Genomic DNA, 25,592 nt, shown 5'->3' on the forward strand with positions numbered 1-25,592 from the left:
GATGAAGAATGCCCCGGCGACCTTCCAAAGGCTGGCTGACCGGCTTCTGGATGGTCTCCAGGACTATGCTTGTGCCTACCTGGACGACATCGCCATCTACAGTGCGACATGGGAAGAGCATCTATATCACCTAGAGACAGTATTGGACAGGATCCACCAGGCCGGAATCACCCTGAACCCAAACAAGTGTCACGTGGGCAAAGCAGAGGTTCAGTATTTAGGGCATTGGGTGGGAAGTGGGAAACAGCGACCAGAACCAGCCAAGATTGAGGCCATAGCCAAGTGGCCCATCCCACGCACTAAAACCCAGGTCATGGCGTTTCTAGGGACAGCAGGGTATTACAGGAAATTCGTTCCCAATTACAGCAGCATAGCCAAGCCCCTCACTGATCTGACCCGTAAGAACCAACCCCGCCAGGTAACCTGGACCTCAGAGTGTGAGGAAGCCTTCCGCCAACTAAAGGACGCCCTCACCAATACCCCTGTATTGGCCGCACCCGATCGAACTAAACGTTTCCTTGCTCACACAGACGCTTCTATGTTTGGATTGGGGGCAGTACTGAGCCAAGTCGTGCCAGACAGCCAAGAACACCCGGTAGCTTACCTGAGTCGGAAACTACTGCCCCGTGAAGTAAGCTATGCGGCCATCGAGAAGGAGTGCCTGGCGGTAATATGGGCACTCAAGAAGTTGCAACCATATTTGTATGGACGACAGTTTTCCCTCCTAACGGACCATAATCCCCTAGTCTGGCTTAATCGGGTCTCTGGAGACAACGCCAGATTGCTGCGGTGGAGTTTAGCCCTACAACCTCTGGACTTCACCATCCACCAAAGACCCGGCAAACAAAACGGTAACGCCGATGGACTAAGTAGACAAACGAAACTTGTACCAACTCCATAAACTTCGGTCATCCCCAAACCGATCCGTTGAGGATCAGACTGTGTATGCCGATCGCGTCGCTGAAAAGGGGAGCCGTGTTACGTGTTACAGAAGCACTCAGCACCCAGAATATGTTGTATTCTGCAGTTATATGTATGTATAATAGGTTCCATGTGAGATGCATGTCCCTAATGCATCAGTTCACAGGCTGCGCCCCTGGGCAGAGGGGACACGATATTCTCCTTTTGTCTGCCCTCCCCCCACCTTTGTAATTCCCACAGTAAACATCGGCAGGCTCCGGCGACCTGCGGCTTTTGTAACGTATGTCTGGCCTGCCGCTTTTCTATTGGCCGGCCCTCTGTATCTGTGTGATATATTCTGTGTCCTGTGAGTAAAGTGTTGTCAGACTGGAAATACATGGAGAAGCAGTGATCTTTTATATGCGCCCATGTAACCAAGGAATTCCAGCCAGCGTCATTCATTCAGACTCCAGCCAACGCAGAGCGGACCTCCGAAAACACGGGGTGGTACTGAAAGAGGTACCCCAGCTTGGTAGACCCCGTTACAGGAGTGTAATGTAAAATGTCTATAAGGTATGATGTTTTCTGTAATCTTCTAGAATCCTCCATTCTATGAGAAAGTAGCCTGTCAGCTTTTGCAGCCCCCTCCTTTTGCCCCCCCTTAGCAGCTGTGTGTGTACAGCTCTCTGCCTGCATCTGAAACCTGATACCAGGCATTTCCTCTCGAAGCCTTCTCCTCCCCCCCCTGCACAGCTAAAGAGAAAGCATTTCTTTTGTTCTCAGACAGGCCGAATGAAAAGTATGAGAGATATTAAACTAAGCTAGCATGGGCCCCGGTCGCAGCAGAAAAATGAAACGGACATTTCTGTAATCTGAGTGGACCCGGCTTCGCTACGGTGGCTCCTGTGAGGTTCTCGGACCTTCAGAAATTGAGATATGGATTGATCCCAAAAGGAATGCCTTAATTATGGCATGCTTGGTGTTATTGGATTCTATTCGATAAATCACTAACTAAGTTCTTGGAAGGTTGTTAGCAGTGGTGGGGCATCCAAAATACCCCCCCTGCGGTAAATTGTTAGAGCGAGATTAGCTTGCTGGATATTTTTGTCACGTGGTACCAGTGGTGGGATAACTAAGATAAGCCCCCACTGTGCCTGTGATAGCCGTGTGCCGGCAGTGCGTCACGTCCCTCCGTCCGCTGACAAACCCGTGTCGGTGGTGGGATCGTGGCGTATTGGTGGCACCGGCCGCGCCGTTCGTCACAAGGAGTGCTGTCTGCTGCTCTGTATCATCCGGTGTATTCCACATCTTGTCTAGAATCGTAATTACACAAGGTCAGATAATGGAATTAGCTCAGTTACTATCTGAAGCCTGAATGTTTCCAGAGACACTTGGAAGAGCCCTGGAAATCCTGCGGGAGGACCTGAGAAGTCTCTGGAGCTGCACTGCCATAGCGATCTCATCTCCCGGGGAACCTGTCCCGTTATTGGACTATTTCATCCGCTGTGTGGAGTATTATTACACGGAAAGGTCCAAAAAACAAAGGTTCCTGGGACAGTTTACGCATCAATCGCTCTGTTGATTGTGTGATACCAGAGTAGTGACACCCCTCCGGACTCCTGTCCCCCTCCTCCGGACTCCTGTCCCCCTCCTCCGGACTCCTGTCCCCCTCCTCCGGACTCCTGTCCCCCTCCTCCGGACTCCTGTCCCCCTCCTCCGGACTCCTGTCCCCCTCTTCCGGGCTCCTGTCCCCCTCCTCCGGACTCCTCTGCCCCCTCTTGTCCAGACTTCCGTCTCCCTCCTCTAGACTCCTCAGTCCTCCTCCAAACTCCTTTATCCTCTTCCTTCAGACCCCGCTCTCCTCTACACTATTCCTTACCCTTCCTTCGAACTCCCTCTGTGTCCCCTCCCCCACACTTCCTTGTCCTCCACAATCCCGTCCTCTTCCTCCAGACTCTTACTCAGTCTCCTTCAGCTCCTCTGCCACACGCCCGCCTCTTTAGGATTATGAGTAACCTTTAACATTAATATCACGACTCCGACAACATGGCGGCCCACTGGCCTATAGATGAGGACTACGATAACATGGCGGCCCACTGGCCTATAGATGAGGACTCCGACAACATGGCGGCCCACTGGCCTATAGATGAGGACTCCAACAACATGGCGGCCCACTGGCCTATAGATGAGGACTCCGACAACATGGCGGCCCACTGGCCTATAGATGAGGACTCCAACAACATGGCGGCCCACTGGCCTATAGATGAGGACTCCAACAACATGGCGGCCCACTGGCCTATAGATGAGGACTACGATAACATGGCGGTCCACTGGCCTATAGTTGAGGACTCCAACAACATGGCGGTCCACTGGCCTATAGATGAGGACTCCAACAACATGGCGGCCCACTGGCCTATAGATGAGGACTCCGACAACATGGCGGCCCACTGGCCTATAGATGAGGACTCCGACAACATGGCGGCCCACTGGCCTATAGATGAGGACTACGATAACATGGCGGTCCACTGGCCTATAGTTGAGGACTCCAACAACATGGCGGCCCACTGGCCTATAGATGAGGACTCCAACAACATGGCGGTCCACTGGCCTATAGTTGAGGACTCCAACAACATGGCGGCCCACTGGCCTATAGATGAGGACCCCGACAACATGGCGGCCCACTGGCCTATAGATGAGGACTCCGACAACATGGCGGCCCACTGGCCTATAGATGAGGACTCCAACAACATGGCGGCCCACTGGCCTATAGATGAGGACTCCGACAACATGGCGGCCCACTGGCCTATAGATGAGGACTACGATAACATGGCCGCCACTGTGGCAGCACCGGACAGGGCAGCATCAGTGCAGTGAGAGGCATCCGCCTGACGAGGGCGCGTTACCAATGAAATGCTGCACGCCACCAACTGCAGCCTCAGTGCCGCTGCAGTTCCTATCTGCGCATGCGTAGGAACCTGTTTCTACGAAATCAGGACGCGTCAGTGGCTGTCGGGCATCTGCCCTGAACTATCATGGCGGATCCGGCGTCACCAGGGGAACCGCATCTGTCCGGGACCTGAAGTGAGGAATAAAGTGACAGGAAAATACCTAGCGGTAAAGCATGGGGTTCTGCGGGAGATGCAGCGCTGTGGGGTAGAGGGTCTGTGCTATAGAGCGGTGTACCGGGAGGGGGGAGGTCTGTAGAGCGGTGTACCGGGAGGGGGAGGTCTGTAGAGAGGTGTACCGGGGGGGGGAGGTCTGTGGAGAGGTGTACCGGGGGGGGGGGGTAGGGAGGTCTGTAGAGAGGTGTACCGGGGGGGGGTAGGGAGGTCTGTAGAGCGGTGTACCGGGAGGGGGAGGTCTGTGGAGAGGTGTACCGGGGGGGGGGGGGGAGGTCTGTAGAGAGGTGTACCGGGGGGGGGGGGGAGGTCTGTAGAGAGGTGTACCGGGGGGGGGGGGGTCTGTGGAGAGGTGTACCGGGGGGGGGGGGGGTCTGTAGAGCGGTGTACCGGGGGGGGGGGTCTGTAGAGCGGTGTACCGGGAGGGGGAGGTCTGTGGAGAGGTGTACCGGGAGGGGGAGGTCTGTGGAGAGGTGTACCGGGGGGGGGGGGGTCTGTAGAGCGGTGTACCGGGGGGGGGGGGGTCTGTAGAGCGGTGTACCGGGAGGGGGAGGTCTGTAGAGAGGTGTACCGGGAGGGGGAGGTCTGTGGAGAGGTGTACCGGGAGGGGGAGGTCTGTGGAGAGGTGTACCGGGGGGGGGGAGGTCTGTGGAGAGGTGTACCGGGGGGGGGGAGGTCTGTGGAGAGGTGTACCGGGAGGGGGAGGTCTGTGGAGAGGTGTACCGGGGGGGGGGAGGTCTGTAGAGAGGTGTACCGGGGGGGGGGAGGTCTGTGGAGAGGTGTACCGGGGGGGGGGGAGGTCTGTGGAGAGGTGTACCGGGGGGGGGGGAGGTCTGTGGAGAGGTGTACCGGGGGGGGGAGGTCTGTGGAGAGGTGCACCGGGGGGGGAGGTCTGTGGAGAGGTGTACCGGGAGGAGAGGGGGGGAAGGTCTGTAGAGCGGTGTACCGGGGGGGGGGAGGTCTGTAGAGAGGTGTACCGGGGGGGGGGAGGTCTGTGGAGAGGTGTACCGGGAGGGGGGGGTCTGTAGAGCGGTGTACCGGGAGGGGGAGGTCTGTAGAGAGGTGTACCGGGAGGAGAGGGGGGGGAGGTCTGTGGAGAGGTGTACCGGGAGGGCGGGAGGTCTGTAGAGCGGTGTACCGGGGGGGGGAGGTCTGTAGAGCGGTGTACCGGGAGGGGGGGAGGTCTGTAGAGAGGTGTACCGGGGGGGGGAGGTCTGTAGAGCGGTGTACCGGGGGGGGGGAGGTCTGTAGAGCGGTGTACCGGGAGGGGGGAGGTCTGTAGAGAGGTGTACCGGGAGGAGAGGGGGGGGAGGTCTGTGGAGAGGTGTACCGGGAGGGGGGGAGGTCTGTAGAGAGGTGTACCGGGGGGGGGAGGTCTGTAGAGCGGTGTACCGGGAGGGGGAGGTCTGTAGAGAGGTGTACCGGGAGGAGGGGGGGGGAGGTCTGTGGAGAGGTGTACCGGGGGGGGGGAGGTCTGTGGAGAGGTGTACCGGGAGGAGAGGGGGGGAAGGTCTGTGGAGTGGTGTACCGGCAGGGGGAGGTCTGTAGAGAGGTGTACCGGGAGGAGAGGGGGGGGAGGTCTGTGGAGAGGTGTACCGGGAGGGGGGGAGGTCTGTAGAGCGGTGTACCGGGGGGGGGGAGGTCTGTAGAGAGGTGTACCGGGAGAAGAGGGGGGGAAGGTCTGTGGAGTGGTGTACCGGGGGGGGGAGGTCTGTGGAGAGGTGTACCGGGAGGGGGGAGGTCTGTGGAGAGGTGTACCGGGAGGAGAGGGGGGGAAGGTCTGTGGAGTGGTGTACCGGGGGGGGGAGGTCTGTGGAGAGGTGTACCGGGAGGGGGAGGTCTGTAGAGAGGTGTACCGGGAGGAGAGGGGGGGAAGGTCTGTGGAGTGGTGTACCGGGGGGGGGGGAGGTCTGTGGAGAGGTGTACCGGGAGGGGGGAGGTCTGTGGAGAGGTGTACCGGGAGGGGGGAGGTCTGTGGAGAGGTGTACCTGGAGGGGGGAGGTCTGTGGAGAGGTGTACCGGGAGGGGGGAGGTCTGTAGAGAGGTGTACCGGGAGGGGGGAGGTCTGTAGAGAGGTGTACCGGGAGGAGAGGGGGGAGGTCTGTAGAGCGGTGTACCGGGGGGGGGGAGGGAGGTCTGTAGAGCGGTGTACCGGGGGGGGGGAGGGAGGTCTGTAGAGAGGTGTACCGGGGGGGGAGGGAGGTCTGTAGAGAGGTGTACCGGGGGGGGGAGGTCTGTAGAGAGGTGTACTGGGGGGGGGTCTGTAGAGTGGTGTACCGGGAGGGGGGGGAGGTCTGTAGAGTGGTGTACCGGGTGAAGGGAGGGAGGTCTGTAGAGAGGTGTACCGGGGGGGGGGGTCTGTAGAGCGGTGTACCGGGGGGGGGGGGGTCTGTAGAGCGGTGTACCGGGAGGGGGAGGTCTGTAGAGAGGTGTACCGGGAGGAGAGGGGGGGAAGGTCTGTGGAGAGGTGTACCGGGAGGGGGGAGGTCTGTAGAGAGGTGTACCGGGGGGGGAAGGTCTGTAGAGCGGTGTACCGGGGGGGGGGGGGAGGTCTGTAGAGAGGTGTACCAGGGGGGGGGAGGTCTGTGGAGAGGTGTACCGGGAGGGGGGGGGTCTGTAGAGAGGTGTACCGGGGGGGGAGGTCTGTAGAGCGGTGTACCGGGGGGGGGGGAGGTCTGTAGAGCGGTGTACCGGGGGGGGGGGGAGGTCTGTAGAGAGGTGTACCGGGGGGGGGGGAGGTCTGTAGAGAGGTGTACCGGGGGGGGGGGAGGTCTGTGGAGAGGTGTACCGGGAGGGGGGGGTCTGTAGAGCGGTGTACCGGGAGGGGGAGGTCTGTAGAGAGGTGTACCGGGAGGAGAGGGGGGGGAGGTCTGTGGAGAGGTGTACCGGGAGGGCGGGAGGTCTGTAGAGCGGTGTACCGGGGGGGGGGAGGTCTGTAGAGCGGTGTACCGGGAGGGGGGGAGGTCTGTAGAGAGGTGTACCGGGGGGGGGGGAGGTCTGTAGAGCGGTGTACCGGGAGGGGGGAGGTCTGTAGAGAGGTGTACCGGGAGGAGAGGGGGGGGAGGTCTGTGGAGAGGTGTACCGGGAGGGGGGGAGGTCTGTAGAGAGGTGTACCGGGGGGGGGGAGGTCTGTAGAGCGGTGTACCGGGAGGGGGAGGTCTGTAGAGAGGTGTACCGGGAGGAGAGGGGGGGAGGTCTGTGGAGAGGTGTACCGGGGGGGGGGAGGTCTGTGGAGAGGTGTACCGGGAGGAGAGGGGGGGAAGGTCTGTGGAGTGGTGTACCGGCAGGGGGAGGTCTGTAGAGAGGTGTACCGGGAGGAGAGGGGGGGGAGGTCTGTGGAGCGGTGTACCGGGAGGGGGGGAGGTCTGTAGAGCGGTGTACCGGGGGGGGGGGAGGTCTGTAGAGAGGTGTACCGGGAGGAGAGGGGGGGAAGGTCTGTGGAGTGGTGTACCGGGGGGGGGGAGGTCTGTGGAGAGGTGTACCGGGAGGGGGGAGGTCTGTGGAGAGGTGTACCGGGAGGAGAGGGGGGGAAGGTCTGTGGAGTGGTGTACCGGGGGGGGGGGGAGGTCTGTGGAGAGGTGTACCGGGAGGGGGAGGTCTGTAGAGAGGTGTACCGGGAGGAGAGGGGGGGAAGGTCTGTGGAGTGGTGTACCGGGGGGGGGGAGGTCTGTGGAGAGGTGTACCGGGAGGGGGGAGGTCTGTGGAGAGGTGTACCGGGAGGGGGGAGGTCTGTGGAGAGGTGTACCTGGAGGGGGGAGGTCTGTGGAGAGGTGTACCGGGAGGGGGGAGGTCTGTAGAGAGGTGTACCGGGAGGGGGGAGGTCTGTAGAGAGGTGTACCGGGAGGGGGGAGGTCTGTAGAGAGGTGTACCGGGAGGAGAGGGGGGAGGTCTGTAGAGCGGTGTACCGGGGGGGGGAGGGAGGTCTGTAGAGAGGTGTACCGGGGGGGGAGGGAGGTCTGTAGAGAGGTGTACCGGGGGGGGAGGTCTGTAGAGAGGTGTACCGGGGGGGGGGGGGTCTGTAGAGTGGTGTACCGGGAGGGGGGGAGGTCTGTAGAGTGGTGTACCGGGTGAAGGGAGGGAGGTCTGTAGAGTGGTGTACCGGGTGAAGGGAGGGAGGTCTGTAGAGAGGTGTACCGGGGGGGGGGTCTGTAGAGCGGTGTACCGGGGGGGGGGGGGTCTGTAGAGCGGTGTACCGGGAGGGGGAGGTCTGTAGAGAGGTGTACCGGGAGGAGAGGGGGGGAAGGTCTGTGGAGAGGTGTACCGGGAGGGGGGAGGTCTGTAGAGAGGTGTACCGGGGGGGGGGAGGTCTGTAGAGAGGTGTACCGGGGGGGGGGTCTGTAGAGCGGTGTACCGGGAGGGGGGGAGGTCTGTAGAGCAGTGTACTGGGTGAAGGGAGGGAGGTCTGTAGAGAGGTGTACCGGGGGGGGGGGTCTGTAGAGCGGTGTACCGGGGGGGGGGGGTCTGTAGAGCGGTGTACCGGGGGGGGGGTCTGTAGAGCGGTGTACCGGGAGGGGGAGGTCTGTAGAGAGGTGTACCGGGAGGAGAGGGGGGGAAGGTCTGTGGAGAGGTGTACCGGGAGGAGAGGGGGGGAAGGTCTGTGGAGAGGTGTACCGGGAGGGGGGAGGTCTGTGGAGAGGTGTACCGGGAGGGGGGAGGTCTGTAGAGAGGTGTACCGGGAGGGGGGAGGTCTGTAGAGAGGTGTACCGGGAGGGGGGAGGTCTGTAGAGAGGTGTACCGGGAGGGGGGAGGTCTGTAGAGAGGTGTACCGGGAGGGGGGAGGTCTGTAGAGAGGTGTACCGGGAGGGGGGAGGTCTGTAGAGAGGTGTACCGGGAGGGGGGAGGTCTGTAGAGAGGTGTACCGGGAGGGGGGAGGTCTGTAGAGAGGTGTACCGGGAGGGGGGAGGTCTGTAGAGAGGTGTACCGGGAGGGGGGAGGTCTGTAGAGAGGTGTACCGGGAGGAGAGGGGGGAGGTCTGTGGAGAGGTGTACCGGGAGGGGGGAGGTCTGTAGAGCGGTGTACCGGGGGGGGAGGTCTGTAGAGCGGTGTACCGGGAGGGGGAGGTCTGTGGAGAGGTGTACCGGGGGGGGGTAGGTCTGTAGAGAGGTGTACCGGGGGGGGGGGAGGCCTGTAGAGAGGTGTACCGGGGGGGGGAGGTCTGTAGAGCGGTGTACCGGGAGGGGGAGGTCTGTAGAGAGGTATACCGGGAGGAGAGGGGGGGGAGGTCTGTGGAGAGGTGTACCGGGGGGGGGAGGTCTGTGGAGAGGTGTACCGGGAGGAGAGGGGGGGAAGGTCTGTAGAGCGGTGTACCGGGGGGGGGGGGAGGTCTGTAGAGAGGTGTACCGGGGGGGGGGGGAGGTCTGTGGAGAGGTGTACCGGGAGGGGGGGGGTCTGTAAAGCGGTGTACCGGGAGGGGGAGGTCTGTAGAGAGGTGTACCGGGAGGAGAGGGGGGGGAGGTCTGTGGAGAGGTGTACCGGGAGGGGGGGAGGTCTGTAGAGCGGTGTACCGGGGGGGGGGAGGTCTGTAGAGCGGTGTACCGGGAGGGGGGGAGGTCTGTAGAGCGGTGTACCGGGAGGGGGGGAGGTCTGTAGAGCGGTGTACCGGGAGGGGGGGAGGTCTGTAGAGCGGTGTACCGGGGGGGGGGAGGTCTGTAGAGCGGTGTACCGGGAGGGGGGAGGTCTGTAGAGAGGTGTACCGGGAGGAGAGGGGGGGGAGGTCTGTGGAGAGGTGTACCGGGAGGGGGGGAGGTCTGTAGAGAGGTGTACCGGAGGGGGGGAGGTCTGTAGAGAGGTGTACCGGGGGGGGGGGGAGGTCTGTAGAGCGGTGTACCGGGAGGGGGAGGTCTGTAGAGAGGTGTACCGGGAGGAGAGGGGGGGGAGGTCTGTAGAGAGGTGTACCGGGGGGGGGGGGGTCTGTAGAGCGGTGTACCGGGAGGGGGGGAGGTCTGTAGAGCGGTGTACCGGGGGGGGAGGTCTGTAGAGCGGTGTACCGGGAGGAGAGGGGGGGGGAGGTCTGTTGAGAGGTGTACCGGGAGGGGGTGGTCTGTGGAGAGGTGTACCGGGAGGGGGGAGGTCTGTGGAGAGATGTACCGGGAGGGGGGAGGTCTGTAGAGAGGTGTACCGGGAGGGGGGAGGTCTGTAGAGAGGTGTACCGGGAGGGGGGAGGTCTGTAGAGAGGTGTACCGGGAGGGGGGAGGTCTGTAGAGAGGTGTACCGGGAGGGGGGAGGTCTGTAGAGAGGTGTACCGGGAGGGGGGAGGTCTGTAGAGAGGTGTACCGGGAGGGGGGAGGTCTGTAGAGAGGTGTACCGGGAGGGGGGAGGTCTGTAGAGAGGTGTACCGGGAGGGGGGAGGTCTGTAGAGAGGTGTACCGGGAGGGGGGAGGTCTGTAGAGAGGTGTACCGGGAGGGGGGAGGTCTGTAGAGAGGTGTACCGGGAGGGGGAGGTCTGTAGAGAGGTGTACCGGGAGGAGAGGGGGGAGGTCTGTGGAGAGGTGTACCGGGAGGGGGGAGGTCTGTAGAGCGGTGTACCGGGAGGGGGGAGGTCTGTAGAGCGGTGTACCGGGAGGGGGAGGTCTGTGGAGAGGTGTACCGGGGGGGGGGTAGGTCTGTAGAGAGGTGTACCGGGGGGGTAGGTCTGTAGAGAGGTGTACCGGGGGGGGGGGAGGTCTGTAGAGCGGTGTACCGGGAGGAGAGGGGGGGGAGGTCTGTGGAGAGGTGTACCGGGGGGGGGAGGTCTGTGGAGAGGTGTACCGGGGGGGGGGGGAGGTCTGTAGAGAGGTGTACCGGGGGGGGGGGGAGGTCTGTGGAGAGGTGTACCGGGAGGGGGGGGGTCTGTAAAGCGGTGTACCGGGAGGGGGAGGTCTGTAGAGAGGTGTACCGGGAGGAGAGGGGGGGGGAGGTCTGTGGAGAGGTGTACCGGGAGGGGGTGAGGTCTGTAGAGCGGTGTACCGGGGGGGGGGGAGGTCTGTAGAGCGGTGTACCGGGAGGGGGGGAGGTCTGTAGAGCGGTGTACCGGGAGGGGGGGAGGTCTGTAGAGCGGTGTACCGGGGGGGGGAGGTCTGTAGAGCGGTGTACCGGGAGGGGGGAGGTCTGTAGAGAGGTGTACCGGGAGGAGAGGGGGGGGAGGTCTGTGGAGAGGTGTACCGGGAGGGGGGGAGGTCTGTAGAGAGGTGTACCGGGGGGGGGGAGGTCTGTAGAGAGGTGTAGCGGGAGGGGGAGGTCTGTAGAGAGGTGTACCGGGGGGGGAGGTCTGTAGAGCGGTGTACCGGGAGGGGGAGGTCTGTAGAGAGGTGTACCGGGAGGAGAGGGGGGGAGGTCTGTGGAGAGGTGTACCGGGGGGGGGGGAGGTCTGTGGAGAGGTGTACCGGGAGGAGAGGGGGGGAAGGTCTGTAGAGCGGTGTACCGGGGGGGGGGGGGGAGGTCTGTAGAGAGGTGTACCGGGGGGGGGGGGGGGGGGGAGGTCTGTGGAGAGGTGTACCGGGAGGGGGGGGTCTGTAGAGCGGTGTACCGGGAGGGGGAGGTCTGTAGAGAGGTGTACCGGGAGGAGAGGGGGGGGGAGGTCTGCGGAGAGGTGTACCGGGAGGGCGGGAGGTGTAGAGCGGTGTACCGGGGGGGGGAGGTCTGTAGAGCGGTGTACCGGGAGGGGGGGAGGTCTGTAGAGAGGTGTACCGGGGGGGGGAGGTCTGTAGAGCGGTGTACCGGGAGGGGGGAGGTCTGTAGAGAGGTGTACCGGGAGGAGAGGGGGGGGAGGTCTGTGGAGAGGTGTACCGGGAGGGGGGGAGGTCTGTAGAGAGGTGTACCGGGGGGGGGGGGGAGGTCTGTAGAGCGGTGTACCGGGAGGGGGAGGTCTGTAGAGAGGTGTATCGGGAGGAGAGGGGGGGGAGGTCTGTGGAGAGGTGTACCGGGGGGGGGGAGGTCTGTGGAGAGGTGTACCGGGAGGAGAGGGGGGGAAGGTCTGTGGAGTGGTGTACCGGGGGGGGGGAGGTCTGTGGAGAGGTGTACCGGGAGGAGAGGGGGGGAAGGTCTGTGGAGTGGTGTACCGGGAGGGGGAGGTCTGTAGAGAGGTGTACCGGGAGGAGAGGGGGGGGAGGTCTGTGGAGAGGTGTACCGGGAGGGGGGGAGGTCTGTAGAGCGGTGTACCGGGGGGGGGGAGGTCTGTAGAGAGGTGTACCGGGAGGAGAGGGGGGGAAGGTCTGTGGAGTGGTGTACCGGGGGGGGGGGAGGTCTGTGGAGAGGTGTACCGGGAGGGGGAGGTCTGTAGAGAGGTGTACCGGGAGGAGAGGGGGGGAAGGTCTGTGGAGTGGTGTACCGGGGGGGGGGGGAGGTCTGTGGAGAGGTGTACCGGGAGGGGGGAGGTGTGTGGAGAGGTGTACCGGGAGGGGGGAGGTGTGTGGAGAGGTGTACCTGGAGGGGGGAGGTCTGTAGAGAGGTGTACCTGGAGGGGGGAGGTCTGTAGAGAGGTGTACCTGGAGGGGGGAGGTCTGTAGAGAGGTGTACCGGGAGGGGGGAGGTCTGTAGAGAGGTGTACCGGGAGGGGGGAGGTCTGTAGAGAGGTGTACCGGGAGGGGGGAGGTCTGTAGAGAGGTGTACCGGGAGGAGAGGGGGGAGGTCTGTAGAGCGGTGTACCGGGGGAGGGAGGTCTGTAGAGAGGTGTACCGGGGGGGGGGGAGGTCTGTAGAGAGGTGTACCGGGGGGGGTCTGTAGAGTGGTGTACCGGGAGGGGGGGAGGTCTGTAGAGTGGTGTACCGGGTGAAGGGAGGGAGGTCTGTAGAGAGGTGTACCGGGGGGGGGGGGTCTGTAGAGCGGTGTACCGGGGGGGGGGGGTCTGTAGAGCGGTGTACCGGGAGGGGGAGGTCTGTAGAGAGGTGTACCGGGAGGAGAGGGGGGGAAGGTCTGTGGAGAGGTGTACCGGGAGGGGGGAGGTCTGTAGAGAGGTGTACCGGGGGGGGGAGGTCTGTAGAGAGGTGTACCGGCGGGGGAGGTCTGTAGAGAGGTGTACCGGGGGGGGGGGTCTGTAGAGCGGTGTACCGGGAGGGGGGGAGGTCTGTAGAGCAGTGTACCGGGTGAAGGGAGGGAGGTCTGTAGAGAGGTGTACCGGGGGGGGGGGTGTCTGTAGAGCGGTGTACCGGGGGGGGGGGGTCTGTAGAGCGGTGTACCGGGAGGGGGAAGGTCTGTAGGGAGGTGTACCGGGAGGGGGGGAGGTCTGTAGAGAGGTGTACCGGGAGGGGGGGAGGTCTGTAGAGCGGTGTACCGGGAGGGGGGGAGGTCTGTAGAGCGGTGTACCGGGAGGAGAGGGGGGGAGGTCTGTACTATAGAGCGGTGTACCGGGAGGGGGGAGGTCTGTAGAGAGGTGTACCGGGAGGGGGGGGGGGGTCTGTAGAGCCGTGTACCGGGAGGAGAGGGGGGGAGGTCTGTACTATACAGCGGTGTACCGGGAGGGGGGAGGTCTGTAGAGCGGTGTACCGGGAGGGGGGAGGTCTGTAGAGAGGTGTACTGGGAGGGGGGAGGTCTGTAGAGAGGTGTACCGGGAGGAGAGGGGGGGAGGTCTGTAGAGCGGTGTACCGGGAGGGGGGAGGTCTGTAGAGAGGTGTACCGGGAGGGGGAAGGTCTGTAGAGTGCTGTACTGGGGGGGAGGTCTGTAGAGCGGTGTACCGGGAGGGGGGAGGTCTGTAGAGCGGTGTACCGGAAGGGGAATGGGGAGGTCTGTAGAGTGATGTACTGGGGGGGAGGTTTGTGGAGTGGTGTACTGGGAGAGGAGGGTGGAGGTCTGTAGAGCGGTGTACTGGGAGTGGGAGAAGGTCTGTGGAGCCTGTACCGGGAGTGGGAAGCGGTCTGTGGAGCGTGTACTGGGAGGGTAGGGGGGAGGTCTGTACATCGGTGTATTGGGAGGGGCAGGTTCTGTGGATCCGCTTTCTGGTGGGTGGAGGTCTGTGGAGCAATGTACTGGGGGGGCGTTTGGTTTATGCACGGTGTACCGGGAGACGGGGAAAAGTCTGTGGCACGGTCTACGGGGGGTTATTTTTAGGAGTACTATGACTGTGAGGTCTTCTCTTTCTTCTCCTTCCTGCAGGTCTCGAAGTGATCGGACATGTACTGATATTTTGTGTCTCCGTTGGTCGCTCCGATGTCTGATATTTGTGTCTTCTGATTGGTGGTTCCTGCCGTGAGCTCGCACTGGTGATGCCGGCGGGGTATGGTGTCCACTGTGTGTACGGTGCAGTGACTGGCTGTGTGTACGGCGCAGTGCAGTGATTGGCTGTGTGTACGGTGCGGTGTAGTGACTGGCTGTGTATTTGGTGTACGGCGCGGTGCAGTGATTGGCTGTGTGTACGGCGCGGTGCAGTGATTGGCTGTGTGTACGGCGCGGTGTAGTGATTGGCTGTGTGTACGGCGCGGTGTAGTGACTGGCTGTGTGTACGGCGCGGTGTAGTGACTGGCTGTGTGTACGGCGCGGTGTAGTGACTGGCTGTGTGTACGGCGCGGTGTAGTGACTGGCTGTGTATTTGGTGTACGGCGCGGTGCAGTGACTGGCTGTGTGTACGGCGCGGTGCAGTGACTGGCTGTGTGTACGGCGCGGTGTAGTGACTGGCTGTGTATTTGGTGTACGGCACGGTGCAGTGACTGGCTGTGTGTACGGCGCGGTGTAGTGACTGGCTGTGTGTACGGCGCGGTGTAGTGACTTGCTGTGTGTTTGGTGTACGGCGCGGTGCAGTGACTGGCTGTGTGTACGGCGCGGTGTAGTGACTGGCTGTGTGTACGGCGCGGTGTAGTGACTGGCTGTGTGTACGGCGCGGTGTAGTGACTGGCTGTGTGTACGGCGCCGTGTAGTGACTGGCTGTGTGTACGGCGCGGTGTAGTGACTGGCTGTGTATTTGGTGTACGGCGCGGTGTAGTGACTGGCTGTGTGTACGGCGCGGTGTAGTGACTGGCTGTGTGTACGGCGCGGTGTAGTGACTGGCTGTGTATTTGGTGTACGGCGCGGTGCAGTGACTGGCTGTGTGTACGGCGCGTTGTAGTGACTGGCTGTGTGTGCGGTGTACGGTGCAGTGACTGGCTGTGTATTTGGTGTACGGCGCGGTGCAGTGACTGGCTGTGTGTACGGCGCGGTGTAGTGACTGGCTGTGTATTTGGTGTACGGCATGGTGCAGTGACTGGCTGTGTGTACGGCGCGGTGTAGTGACTGGCTGTGTATTTGGTGTACGGCACGGTGCAGTGACTGGTGGTGCGGTGTTCGGAGCGGTGCAGTGACTGGCTGTGTGTGCGGTGTGCAGTGACTGGCTGTGTGTGCGGTGCAGTGACTGGCTGTGTGTGCGGTGCAGTGACTGGCTGTGCGTGCGGTGTTCGGCGCGGTGCAGTGACTGGCTGTGCGTGCGGTGTACGGTGCAGTGACTGGCTGTGTGTGCGGTGTTCGGCGCGGTGCAGTGACTGGCTGTGCGTGCGGTGTTCGGCGCGGTGCAGTGACTGGCTGTGCGTGCGGTGTACGGTGCAGTGACTGGCTGTGCGTGCGGTGTACGGTGCAGTGACTGGCTGTGTGTGCAGTGTATGGTGCGGGGCAGTGATCGGCCGTGTGTACAGCACTGAATCCTCGTCATGTCCCGGTTGGAGGGCGCCACCAATGTCGTCCTACGTGTCCCCTGTGTCGTGACTCTGGACCTGCTCTATCGCTTGGATGTGCAGGACTTGGCGCTGCTGACCTCTGAGCACTCCGTTCTCGGCGCGCCCTCCCTGCAGGATGTGTACTATTTTGGTGAGTGCGGCTCCGTCATGTTGTCCCTTCGTCACTTGCGGTTCGGACTTTGATGGGCACGTCCTTCTCCTGTGTCATAGCTCAGGTGATCTCCATTTTGCTGTTGCTCCTCCCCTTGCGCTCTTTGCTCCGCCTCTATCTGTACTTCATGACCGCGTTGTTGCTGTACATGGCGCACCAGATCAGCAGGTGAGTGACTGCAGCCCAGCTTTTCCGCCTTGCATTCCGTAACTCCGGTTCTGAGGGTTTTCCTGTTTTTACCATCAGGGACTTTATCCGGCAGGAGATGTCGGCCGGGGTCTCGGTGTATGAGGACCACGCATCAGTAACGCACAGCTTCAGCACACTCACAGGTGATACGGACCCTGGGGGAGGGTGGGGTCCTTCACTGTGTCTGCTCTCGGAAAATATCCATTGCAATGTGATAAGAGTAGGAGGTGGGGATCCACCGCGGTAGGACGAGGTGGTAGGAGGGGATGGTTGCATGGGGGGGCGGGGGATTGTCGCGGTGTGACCTGAGGGACGTCAGGTCTTATACTGTGTGGAAACACGGGGGTTCAGCAGGCGCTCTAGTCCGAAACTGCATGGACCAGGGCTCATCCCACCGAACGCTCGCTCTCCTCTGACCGTGTGGCAATAATTTATTGAACACACAATAGCTGACAGAACAGTCCTGGCAATTACCCAAGATGGTGCACATTACAGAGTCGCACCCTTCCGCTGACTCGCCGGGATAAGAGCAGCTGTGACTTCAGAGCTTACAGGGACGACTACCCCACTTGTGGCACACACAGGGAAGAGGTGCTAAGGTCACAACCTGGCTTCTCCAAACATCTCCATGAAGCCAGGTGACCGGTGATGAGCAAATCTCCTCGGGTCCTTGCTTGTTCGGCAAGCTATAGCACTTACTGAATAAGCCGCAGAGGGAACACCTACTTCCTGCGTCGCGCCGGCTGATCAGCTGTTCGGCTCTGCAGCTTCATGTGTCGCGGCTGTGTCACAGTCACAGCACATCCATGGAGAGCCCAACAAACAGGCTCTCCATGCATGTCGTGACTGTCACACAGCTGCGACACATGCAGCTGATCAGCCAGCACGATTAAGGAAGCCGTGTTCCCTCTGCAGCTTATTCGGTAAGTGGTATAGCTTGCCGAATAAGCAGGGACCCGAGCAAATTCGCTCAACTCTAGTCCCAATCCTTGTTTCACCAAACGTATCCATGGGGCTCAGATGACCGATGGGTCCAAATCCTGACTACTCCAAACATATCCATGGGTTCAGTGATGGTCAATGGAGCGATCTATATTCTTCCAGCCGGGGCCGAGGTCCCCTAAGCTGGCATCCTGTAGAATGTCAAATCTGTCTCCCGTGATGGAGTCTTGATGTCTGACTCCTGTCCTGTAGAGTGTTCCTGGCTGTGGTTTTGTAAAGTCTCTCTGATTCTTCTTGTAGAACTATAGAAATTCCTTTTATACCCACATCTCTTTCTCCGGTCATCATCCACAGGTCACTGAGTAGTTAATCTGCATAGTTAGGATATTAAATGCATCAATTGTGCAGTTGCCCTATGTCCCTGTCCCTCAAAGATAGCAGACAATAAGCTGCAGCAAAGAGCAACTCAAAAGTCAACATGCAGGCTCATATGAACAATAGTCTGTGTTTCTTGACCAATCAAAGGAAAACACATAAATTCAAGAGTCAACATTGAGATAATAGTCTATGTCTCTTGGCCTATTGAAAATATATGTCTGGATAATTCAGATTAAATGCTGTGTTGTCACATACTGCGGCGTACAACCTGCAGCCTCCTTATCACTGACCTTTGTGTGTCATGTATCTCAGCTGCTGAGATACCTGGAGGAGCTGTCGGCCTGCACCTCCTCCCGGCAGCCTTGTTTGCTCCCTATGTTGACGGTGTGTGATCTGCAGGTCTGGTGATGGTGGCGACGCTCTGCTCCCTGCTGATGAGGACGCGCCATGTTTGGCTCTTCTCTGCCCCCCTGCTACCTCTACTCTCGGAGTTGGCAGGGCTCCCACTGCAGACTCTGCCACTGCTCAGCACCTTGTCCGTGGCCCCGTCCTTGTTGGTGATGACGTACATCGCGCTGACCGGAATTAGCGGAGTCCGGAGCCTCCTGACAGCAGCCTACCAGGAGATGAGTCAGGTATGGTGAGACGGCGGCCTCCCCCCGGTGCGTGGTGTGCTGCTAGCTGTGCTCATATCTAGGGGTCACGCTTTCTCCGGCAGGTGACCGACCTCTCCCGGCTTCTGGCGGTCGGAATGTGCCTGTGGTCACAGCTCGCCATCCCGCTGCTGTTTCTCATCTTCTGGATGGTTATATTCGTGCTGCAAATCTTCAGCACCCTATCTTCAAAGCCGGGGGCCCTGGAGGAGCAGGGGCCCATCTTCATCGTCCTGAGCAGGTAATCCTTCTCCTCTCCTAAGTTTTGCTGTCACCCTCATGTTCCCTTCATAGTTCTTTGAGCAGGTTCCTGTGTGCCCTCCGGTGTCTTGTCCCGGTAGGTCCCCCCGTATCTTGTCCTGGGAGCTCCCCAATATTTCTATGCCTCTGTATTGCCCCCACAGTGTGGCCGAGTGCTGTGGGACCCCCTACTGTCTGCTCGGCCTTACCTTCACCGTCTCGTACTTGGCGCTGGGAGCACTGAATCTTTGCAAGCTCTACCTGCTGGGGTACGCAGCGCTGCAGCATGGCAACGTCATGCACCGGTGAGTATGACTATACCATGTGCCTGGGGCCGCACCGAGGGTATTAATATGTGTCTCTGGACAGGGGTGTAACGGAGGGGGTAACGTTAATCCTCCTGGCGCTGCAGACCGGCCTCCTGGACCTCCACGTCCTGCAGCGGACCTTCCTCCTCAGTATCATCCTCTTTATCGTGGTCACCTCCACGCTCCAGTCCATGGTGGAGATCTCTGACCCTATCGTCCTAGCGTTGGCCGCCACCGGTAACAGGTAGGAATACAGGGCAGTCCTGATTTTCTGTGACTTGTAGTCCTCCTGGCCCTGACAGTAATGTGTTCTCTGCTCCCCAGGAGTCCATGGCGGCACCTCCGCGGGGTCAGCATGTGCCTCTTCCTGCTCCTCTTCCCCTCATTCATGGCTTACAAACTCTGTCTCTTCTTTGATATGGATTTCTGGCTCCTGATCATGGTGTCCAGCTGCCTCCTCACATCCCTGCAGGTGAGCACCCACTCGTACTCTGGGGAGGAGCCACTGCAAAGGAGAGGAGTCCACAGGGGGGTGGTGAGTAAAGGAAGGAGTCCACAGGGGGTGGTGGGTAAAGGGAGGAGTCCACAGGGGGTGGTGGGTAAAGGGAGGAGTCCACAGGGGGTGGTGGGTAAAGGGAGGAGTCCACAGGGGGTGGTGGGTAAAGGGAGGAGTCCACAGGGGGTGGTGGGTAAAGGGAGGAGTCCACAGGGGGTGGTGGGTAAAGGGAGGAGTCCACAGGGGGTGGTGGGTAAAGGGAGGAGTCCACAGGGGGTGGTGGGTAAAGGGAGGAGTCCACAGGGGGGTGGTGAGTAAAGGGAGGAGTCCACAGGGGGGTGGTGAGTAAAGGGAGGAGTCCACAGGGGGTGGTGGGTAAAGGGAGGAGTCCACAGAGGGTGGTGGGTAAAGGGAGGAGTCCACAGGGGGTGGGTGGTGGGTAAAGGGAGGAGTCCACAGGGGGTGGGTGGTGGGTAAAGGGAGGAGTCCACAGGGGGTGGGTGGTGGGTAAAGGGAGGAGTCCACAGGGGGTGGGTGGTGGGTAAAGGGAGGAGTCCACAGGGGGTGGGTGGTGGGTAAAGGGAGGAGTCCACAGGGGGTGGGTGGTGGGTAAAGGGAGGAGTCCACAGGGGGTGGGTGGTGGGTAAAGGGAGGAGTCCACAGGGGGTGGGTGGTGGGTAAAGGGAGGAGTCCACAGGGGGTGGGTGGTGGGTAAAGGGAGGAGTCCACAGGGGGTGGGTGGTGGGTAAAGGGAGGAGTCCACAGGGGGTGGGTGGTGGGTAAAGGGAGGAGTCCACAGGGGGTGGGTGGTGGGTAAAGGGAGGAGTCCACAGGGGGCGGGTGGTGGGTAAAGGGAGGAGTCCACTGTGGGGGATGGTGAGTAAAGGGAGGAGTCCACTAGGGGCGGGTGGTGAGTAAAGGGAGGAGTCCACGGGGGGTGGGCGAAGGGAAAGTGAGAAAAGGAGGCTCCCACAGGGACCATTGAGCGCCTGTGAGGTACATGGTGGGCGGAGCAGATCCCCGCAGCACAGAGCATTACAGGAGAGGGGTCTCCTATGGGGGTGCATAGTGGACGGAGCGGGATTCCCACAGCACAGAGTATTTCTGCTCTCTCTCACACACAGGTGCTGGGCACGCTCTTCGTCTACGCCCTCTTCATGGTGGAGCTGCTGCAGGATGGCACGGTGCAGCGGATGGATGAGATCATGTACGGTGTGAACGCGGTGAGCCGAGTGCTGGAGTTCTTGGTAGCCCTGTGCGTGGTGGCGTTCGGTATGTGGGAGTCCGTGTTCGGTGAGTGGAGCTGGATCGGCGTCTCCGTCATCATCGTCCACTCCTACGTCAATCTCTGGCTGAGGGCGCAGTCCGGGTGGAGCAGCTTCCTGCTGCGGAGAGAAGCCGCCAACAAGATCAGCTCCTTACCGCGGGCATCGGAGGAGCAGCTCAGCGCGCACAACGACCTCTGCGCCATTTGTTTCCAGGTGAGATGCACCAGTGACTGCCAGAGCTGCGCTCATCCCGCAGCCCCCGATTTACATCTCCCCCCCCCCCCCCCCCCCCCCGTGCCGTGCAGCAGAGCAGGCTCAGTGCCCACCTTGTGTGTCTCCTTTCCCCCACAGGACATGTCCATGGCTGTGGTCACCTCTTGCAACCATTTTTTCCATGCTGACTGCCTGCGGAAGTGGTTGTATGTTCAGGACACCTGCCCGATGTGCCACTACCCTGTGACGTCGTTCTCCAGCCTCCAACCGCCATCTGTGGAGTCCAGAGACAATGAACGGAGCGGAACAGGAGAGGCTGGACCGGGGGAGGGGATGGGTGTGGGGCCAGGGGAGGGGATGGGGGAAGCAGGACCGGCAGAGGAGAGGGGAGCAGGAGAAGGTTTGCGCCTGGTAGCGGGAGAGGAGGTGGGATGGGAGCGGGGATAGTGCTTTGGGCCCCTCAGATACAGAGATTGCAGAGAAGTGACGACCAGATTACACAAGTGCTGCAGTCTAGTCCCCCCACAAGGTGTGCAGAATGCAGTGCAGCCCACTGCCTGAAGGGACCCCCAGGCCAGAAATGGGTGCAGAATCTTCTGGTCGAAGGTGCGGCTCCTCAGCCGAGGGTGATGATGTGGGTTACCTGCTCCTTGGACATGATGGGCTCATTCTCTGCCTTCCATCTTGGGTCCTGAGCTTCCTTGTCTTATGCTCTGATTACCTCCAGAGCTGCGCTCAACCTTCTGCTAGTCTGCAGTCACCTACAGGGTCAGGACGTGCTCCGCTGCGGTGCAGAGCTGGAGATGAACCTTTGTTGCTGCCGTTCAGGATGTGGACAGTTCATCCGTCTTATAATGGGAGTATGAGCCGTAATCCGGCACGGCTGAGTGATGGCGCTACAGTTATAGGCAGCCTGATATTACAACGCTGGAGTGTTATAGGAGGAGAGGGCGACGGCCGTCCCGTCTGATGGAAATGTGTCGTCAGTTTATCCATGGCTGCCGTCCCGGTGATGGGTTTTGTCATACGTGAGCCGCTCTGAGGATTCGTACGCTGCCTTCTACCTGCTGCACCGCGGACCACCATACCGTCCTGCACAGTGCCTGGGACCGCCACTACTTGTGTCCGGGCTGCAGACTGACAAGAGGAAGGCTCTGCCATGCCTGGGACTTGTTAGATGACACAGAGCCCAGGGCTTCTACATTCAGCCCAGAGTCCCATTCCCGGCAGAGCGGAGTCCGCCGTCCCGGTGCCTGATCTGTTATATAATAATTTATACACTAATAAGAGAGTGAAGATTTTATTTTATGGCTCCGCAGCCTGTGCTGCACCACCAGAGGGCGCCGGGCCTCCGCTTATAGCAGTATTACGCGGCTTCACACCGGACGGTTTGGTGTAGCTGATGTCTGTGGTCACAACCTTCACTTGCTGCTCAGAGTCTGACGTCGCTCGTGTCGGGGACTGAGGTCCGTTCACACTCTTTCATGTTCTGCTTTTTTTTATCACTAGTTGGAGGGCAGTAAATCCCGATTAGAGACCTTCTGAAACATAACCGTTCAGATCCTGTCATTTTCTGAAAGTGTTTGCACCCTTGAAATGGTCCAAGAAAATGAAGTATTTCTCCCAGTAAATTATTACAGTTCCACAAAGTTTCGTTATACGCACGTTTATTTCCTTTGTGTATTGTAACATCACAAAAAAAAAATGAGGAAAAAAGTCAAATTGTGCATAATTTCACACAATACCCCAAAATTGCACAGTCAAAATTGTTGGCCACCTTCACCGTAATATTTGGTCAGCCCCGCTTCCTATAACCATCCACAAGCTTCTTACACTTCTCAGCTGGGCTCTTGGACAACTCTTCTCATATGTGAAGACGTCTTCTCCCAACAACGATTGTAAGATCTCTCCACTGATGATCAATGGGATTCAGATCCGGACACTTCAGAACTGTCCAGCACCTTGTTTCCATCCATTTCTGGGGGCTTGCAATAAATTGGGGGTCATTGTCCTGCTGAAAGACCCATGACCTAGGAAGCAAGCCCAGTTTTCTGACACTGGACCCTAGATTGCCACCCAAAATCCTGTGGTAATCTTCACATTTCATGATGTATTGTACGGTAAAGGCACCAAGTTAGAGAAGCACTTATACAACCCCAAAATATCTGCGAACCTCCACCATATTTCAGTGTAGGTAGTGTGTTCTTTTCTTTGTTGGCCTCATTAGACCGTAGAATAATGTGCTTTACCAAAAAGCTCTATATTGGTAATATCAAGATCACTGGAGTTGGACTTGTATCTAGAGATGAGTGATCTTGTTCGGAAAACAAATAACAGAAAAACTGACTGAAGCATCAAGAACTAGTCTGTACAGGTGCATACCAAAAAAAGCTGCTTAAATATGTGAAAATGGTTGCACTCAATCGTGTTTGCTGTTCAAACCGTTTTCGGATTTTACTTGTAAAACATTCACCAATCTTAAATTCGGCACGGACGTAACACATTCGGATTTGTATTCGGTTTCACGAGCGTCTTTCCTCAAAGTCGGCAAAATTTGGTCACAGTTCGGTAAATCATTGAGTTTCCACTAATGTTTTTTTTCCCCACTTTGTCTAGGATAGTGGTGCTGTAAGATGGGGGGGGGTCGTCTAGGTCAGAGAAGCTGCCGACTACTTTCTTTTTCCGTTCTGTGATAACTTAACGTGTACATTCCGGGAGCCAATCGGGGTTCATAAACCACCCATGACGTCATGATGCAAAGTCTTCTTTGGCAGCCGAAATCACATCTCCCTGTCCATAGAAAAAGTGGACATCTTATTTTTCTGTCGCCATGTTCTCAGTGTCACAGTGCAGAGAAGCCGCTCCTACTGCTGCTGCTGAAACTTGGTTATCTAGATAGGATCCTGTTGTGTGTGAAATCGATTTTCTACCATCTAAGTAGATTGTGATAAAACTGTTTCAGTCTTAGGAGGCCCCATTTGCTAATCCAAATGATTTGGGATAAACTTGTGTGGCAGTGTGGAATATTGAGGTTCAGCCAGAAGGCTCCATTTGCTCATCAAAATCGTTAGGTATAACAGTGTTGTTCAGGCACACTAAGAAAATAGTGATTGTTCATTTAGTGACAAGTGACTGACAGCTGTGGGCCTAAGGTTGCAAAACCGTAGGGTACAAGAGGGGAAGGCAACATACAACATGAGTGGGGAAAAAGTGAGGTCGTGGTGGAAGGGGGAATACGCTTGGTGTTTGACATGTACATGGATTAGGTGTTAATGAAAGTGCAAGTGAACAATCACCGTCTCGTCGTATCCAAAGACCACTGACAACATATTTTACTGGACGAGATACTTCACTCCTTTCCGTGGCAGTCGCACAGGGCTACGCTTTGTAGATGAGGCTAAGAAGGAGCATGTGCTCCAGTGGATGGCAAGCGCTGAATCAAGTGGCCTCTCTTCCTCCACCTTAACATCACACACAGTACAATTCTCAGAAGTGGCACCCAATCACCCTTGTTTCTCCCTTGTCAAAAATTTCCTACAGATTTCTGCAGAGCTGGTCACACATTCTATTCCATGTGCATCAGAGGTCTGCTCCAAAGATTCACGAAATCCAAAGAAGGAAAGCATCTCCAGCGATGCCCAAAATTTTTTCGTGTTGGATCCGGAGCCGTGTGAAACAGAGTCCAAGTAGAATCCAGACCTTCATCACCAGATGTTAACCACCACGGGTGGAAGTAATCCTGACAAGACTCTGCAGAGATGCTTGCGGGCCATACTGTGGTGTCGGGCAGGAAGAGAAAGAGGGTGACAACAGAGAGGATGACGATAAGGCCGGGAGAGAAATACGGCTGAGTCTCGCGGGTTAATACCTAGCACTCGGGAGCGGAGTGTTCAGTTGCATGTATTGATATGCGACTGCACGCTTCGATCCGAGTGCCGGCAACAGTGTCTGGTATTAACATGCAAGACTCGGCCGTGTTTTTTGCATGTGAAATCATGGCCTAAGGTTGTAGATCCCACTTGGCGTGAACCTAGAGGTATGCAGCGGAGTAGCTCAGCAGACGAAGAGCACTGCTTCCTCAGACACAACGCTGGCTATGGCCAGCATCGGTCTGAACCTGGAGCCAGGGAAGGCTGTATGCGATAATAGTGCGAACCCGGTGGCAGCCCTAAGCCGGGGCAACCTCACACACGTGCCTTGCATGGCTCATGTCCTCCACCTGGTGGTACAGCAATTTGTCTGCCACTATCCCGGCCCAGATGCCCTCCTGCAGAAAGCACAGTTGCTGTGTGCTCACTTCTGATGATCACACCCCGTAGGTCATTCGACTTTCATCGATGCAGAGGTCTTTCAGCCTTCGGGTTAACCGTTTGATTTGCGATGTTCCGACATAGTGGAATTCCACTCTACATGGTGCAGTGACTGTGGCAGCAGTGCTGATCCCTGGTGCAGCAGTATGTCTTTTTGCATAGCCTGGCACAACACAGTATGGATATGGTGCCAATCATGCTTGCGGAGTGGGCACGGATGAAGGACTTCTGCACAGTTTCAAAATGGCTACTAAGATGGTTAGCGCTGACGATGGCGTCATCACCATCACTATTACTGTCATCTTACATGCTGGAGCACACTTTGAACAGTCTGCATGTGGAGGTGGTCGTCCCAGAGGAAGAGGAGGATGCGGAAGGGATAACAATATCTCTAAGTTCCGGACTATCATTGCACAGGCCGCTGCCATGGGAGGGTGGATAACAGCGATCAAGGTGGCCTCATTGTAACAGACAAACTGTTGGTGAAGGTTCGGAACAAATTGAGGAAGAAGGGATGGACGCGCAACAGTCAGGAGTTGAAGCGAATAATGATCCACTCTCTGTTGTCTGTGGTTGGCGGAAGGCGATTGAGGAAACAACCTTGAGTGTTACTCCGCGACCAAAGCACCATGGACTTGGACCTCATGGAAGCGCCCGACACATGAGAACCTTCTTGCTGCACGTCTGACGTGAATGACTGGAGAGGATGATGCAGGAGTATCTGGAGCTCAATATCACGACCATCAGGGGCAATTTGGACCTTTTTGCATCTTGTTCTTCAAAAATGGAAGAGTAGCCTGTCACGCCTTGGA

General features: G+C 59.0%; 1 protein-coding gene across 6 annotated transcripts; it reads left to right on the forward strand.

The window, feature by feature from the left end:
* Positions 1-3,761: 3,761 nt before the first annotated feature.
* On the forward strand, positions 3,762-25,216 carry LOC141075698 (RING finger protein 145-like). 6 transcript variants are annotated; one of them, XM_073562822.1, is made up of 11 exons: positions 3,762-4,014; positions 14,086-15,762; positions 15,843-15,951; positions 16,030-16,115; positions 17,692-17,927; positions 18,011-18,186; positions 18,350-18,454; positions 18,555-18,737; positions 18,818-19,028; positions 20,114-20,470; positions 20,609-25,216. In XM_073562822.1, the coding sequence occupies exons 2-11, from the start codon at positions 15,606-15,608 to the stop codon at positions 20,915-20,917; spliced, it is 1,929 nt and encodes a 642-aa protein (XP_073418923.1). In that variant the 5' UTR covers positions 3,762-4,014; positions 14,086-15,605; the 3' UTR covers positions 20,918-25,216. The 6 variants fall into 6 exon arrangements, with proteins under 6 accessions (XP_073418923.1, XP_073418920.1, XP_073418924.1 ...); XM_073562819.1 differs by having other exon boundaries at positions 3,765-4,014; positions 18,350-18,490; XM_073562823.1 differs by having other exon boundaries at positions 3,770-4,014; positions 18,350-18,490; positions 18,818-18,965.
* The last annotated feature ends 376 nt before the right edge of the window (positions 25,217-25,592 follow it).

The sequence above is a fragment of the Dendrobates tinctorius genome, unplaced genomic scaffold (assembly GCF_039654945.1).
Source record: "Dendrobates tinctorius isolate UK_male_01 unplaced genomic scaffold, ASM3965494v1 ptg000367l, whole genome shotgun sequence".
Taxonomy (NCBI): domain Eukaryota; kingdom Metazoa; phylum Chordata; class Amphibia; order Anura; family Dendrobatidae; genus Dendrobates; species Dendrobates tinctorius.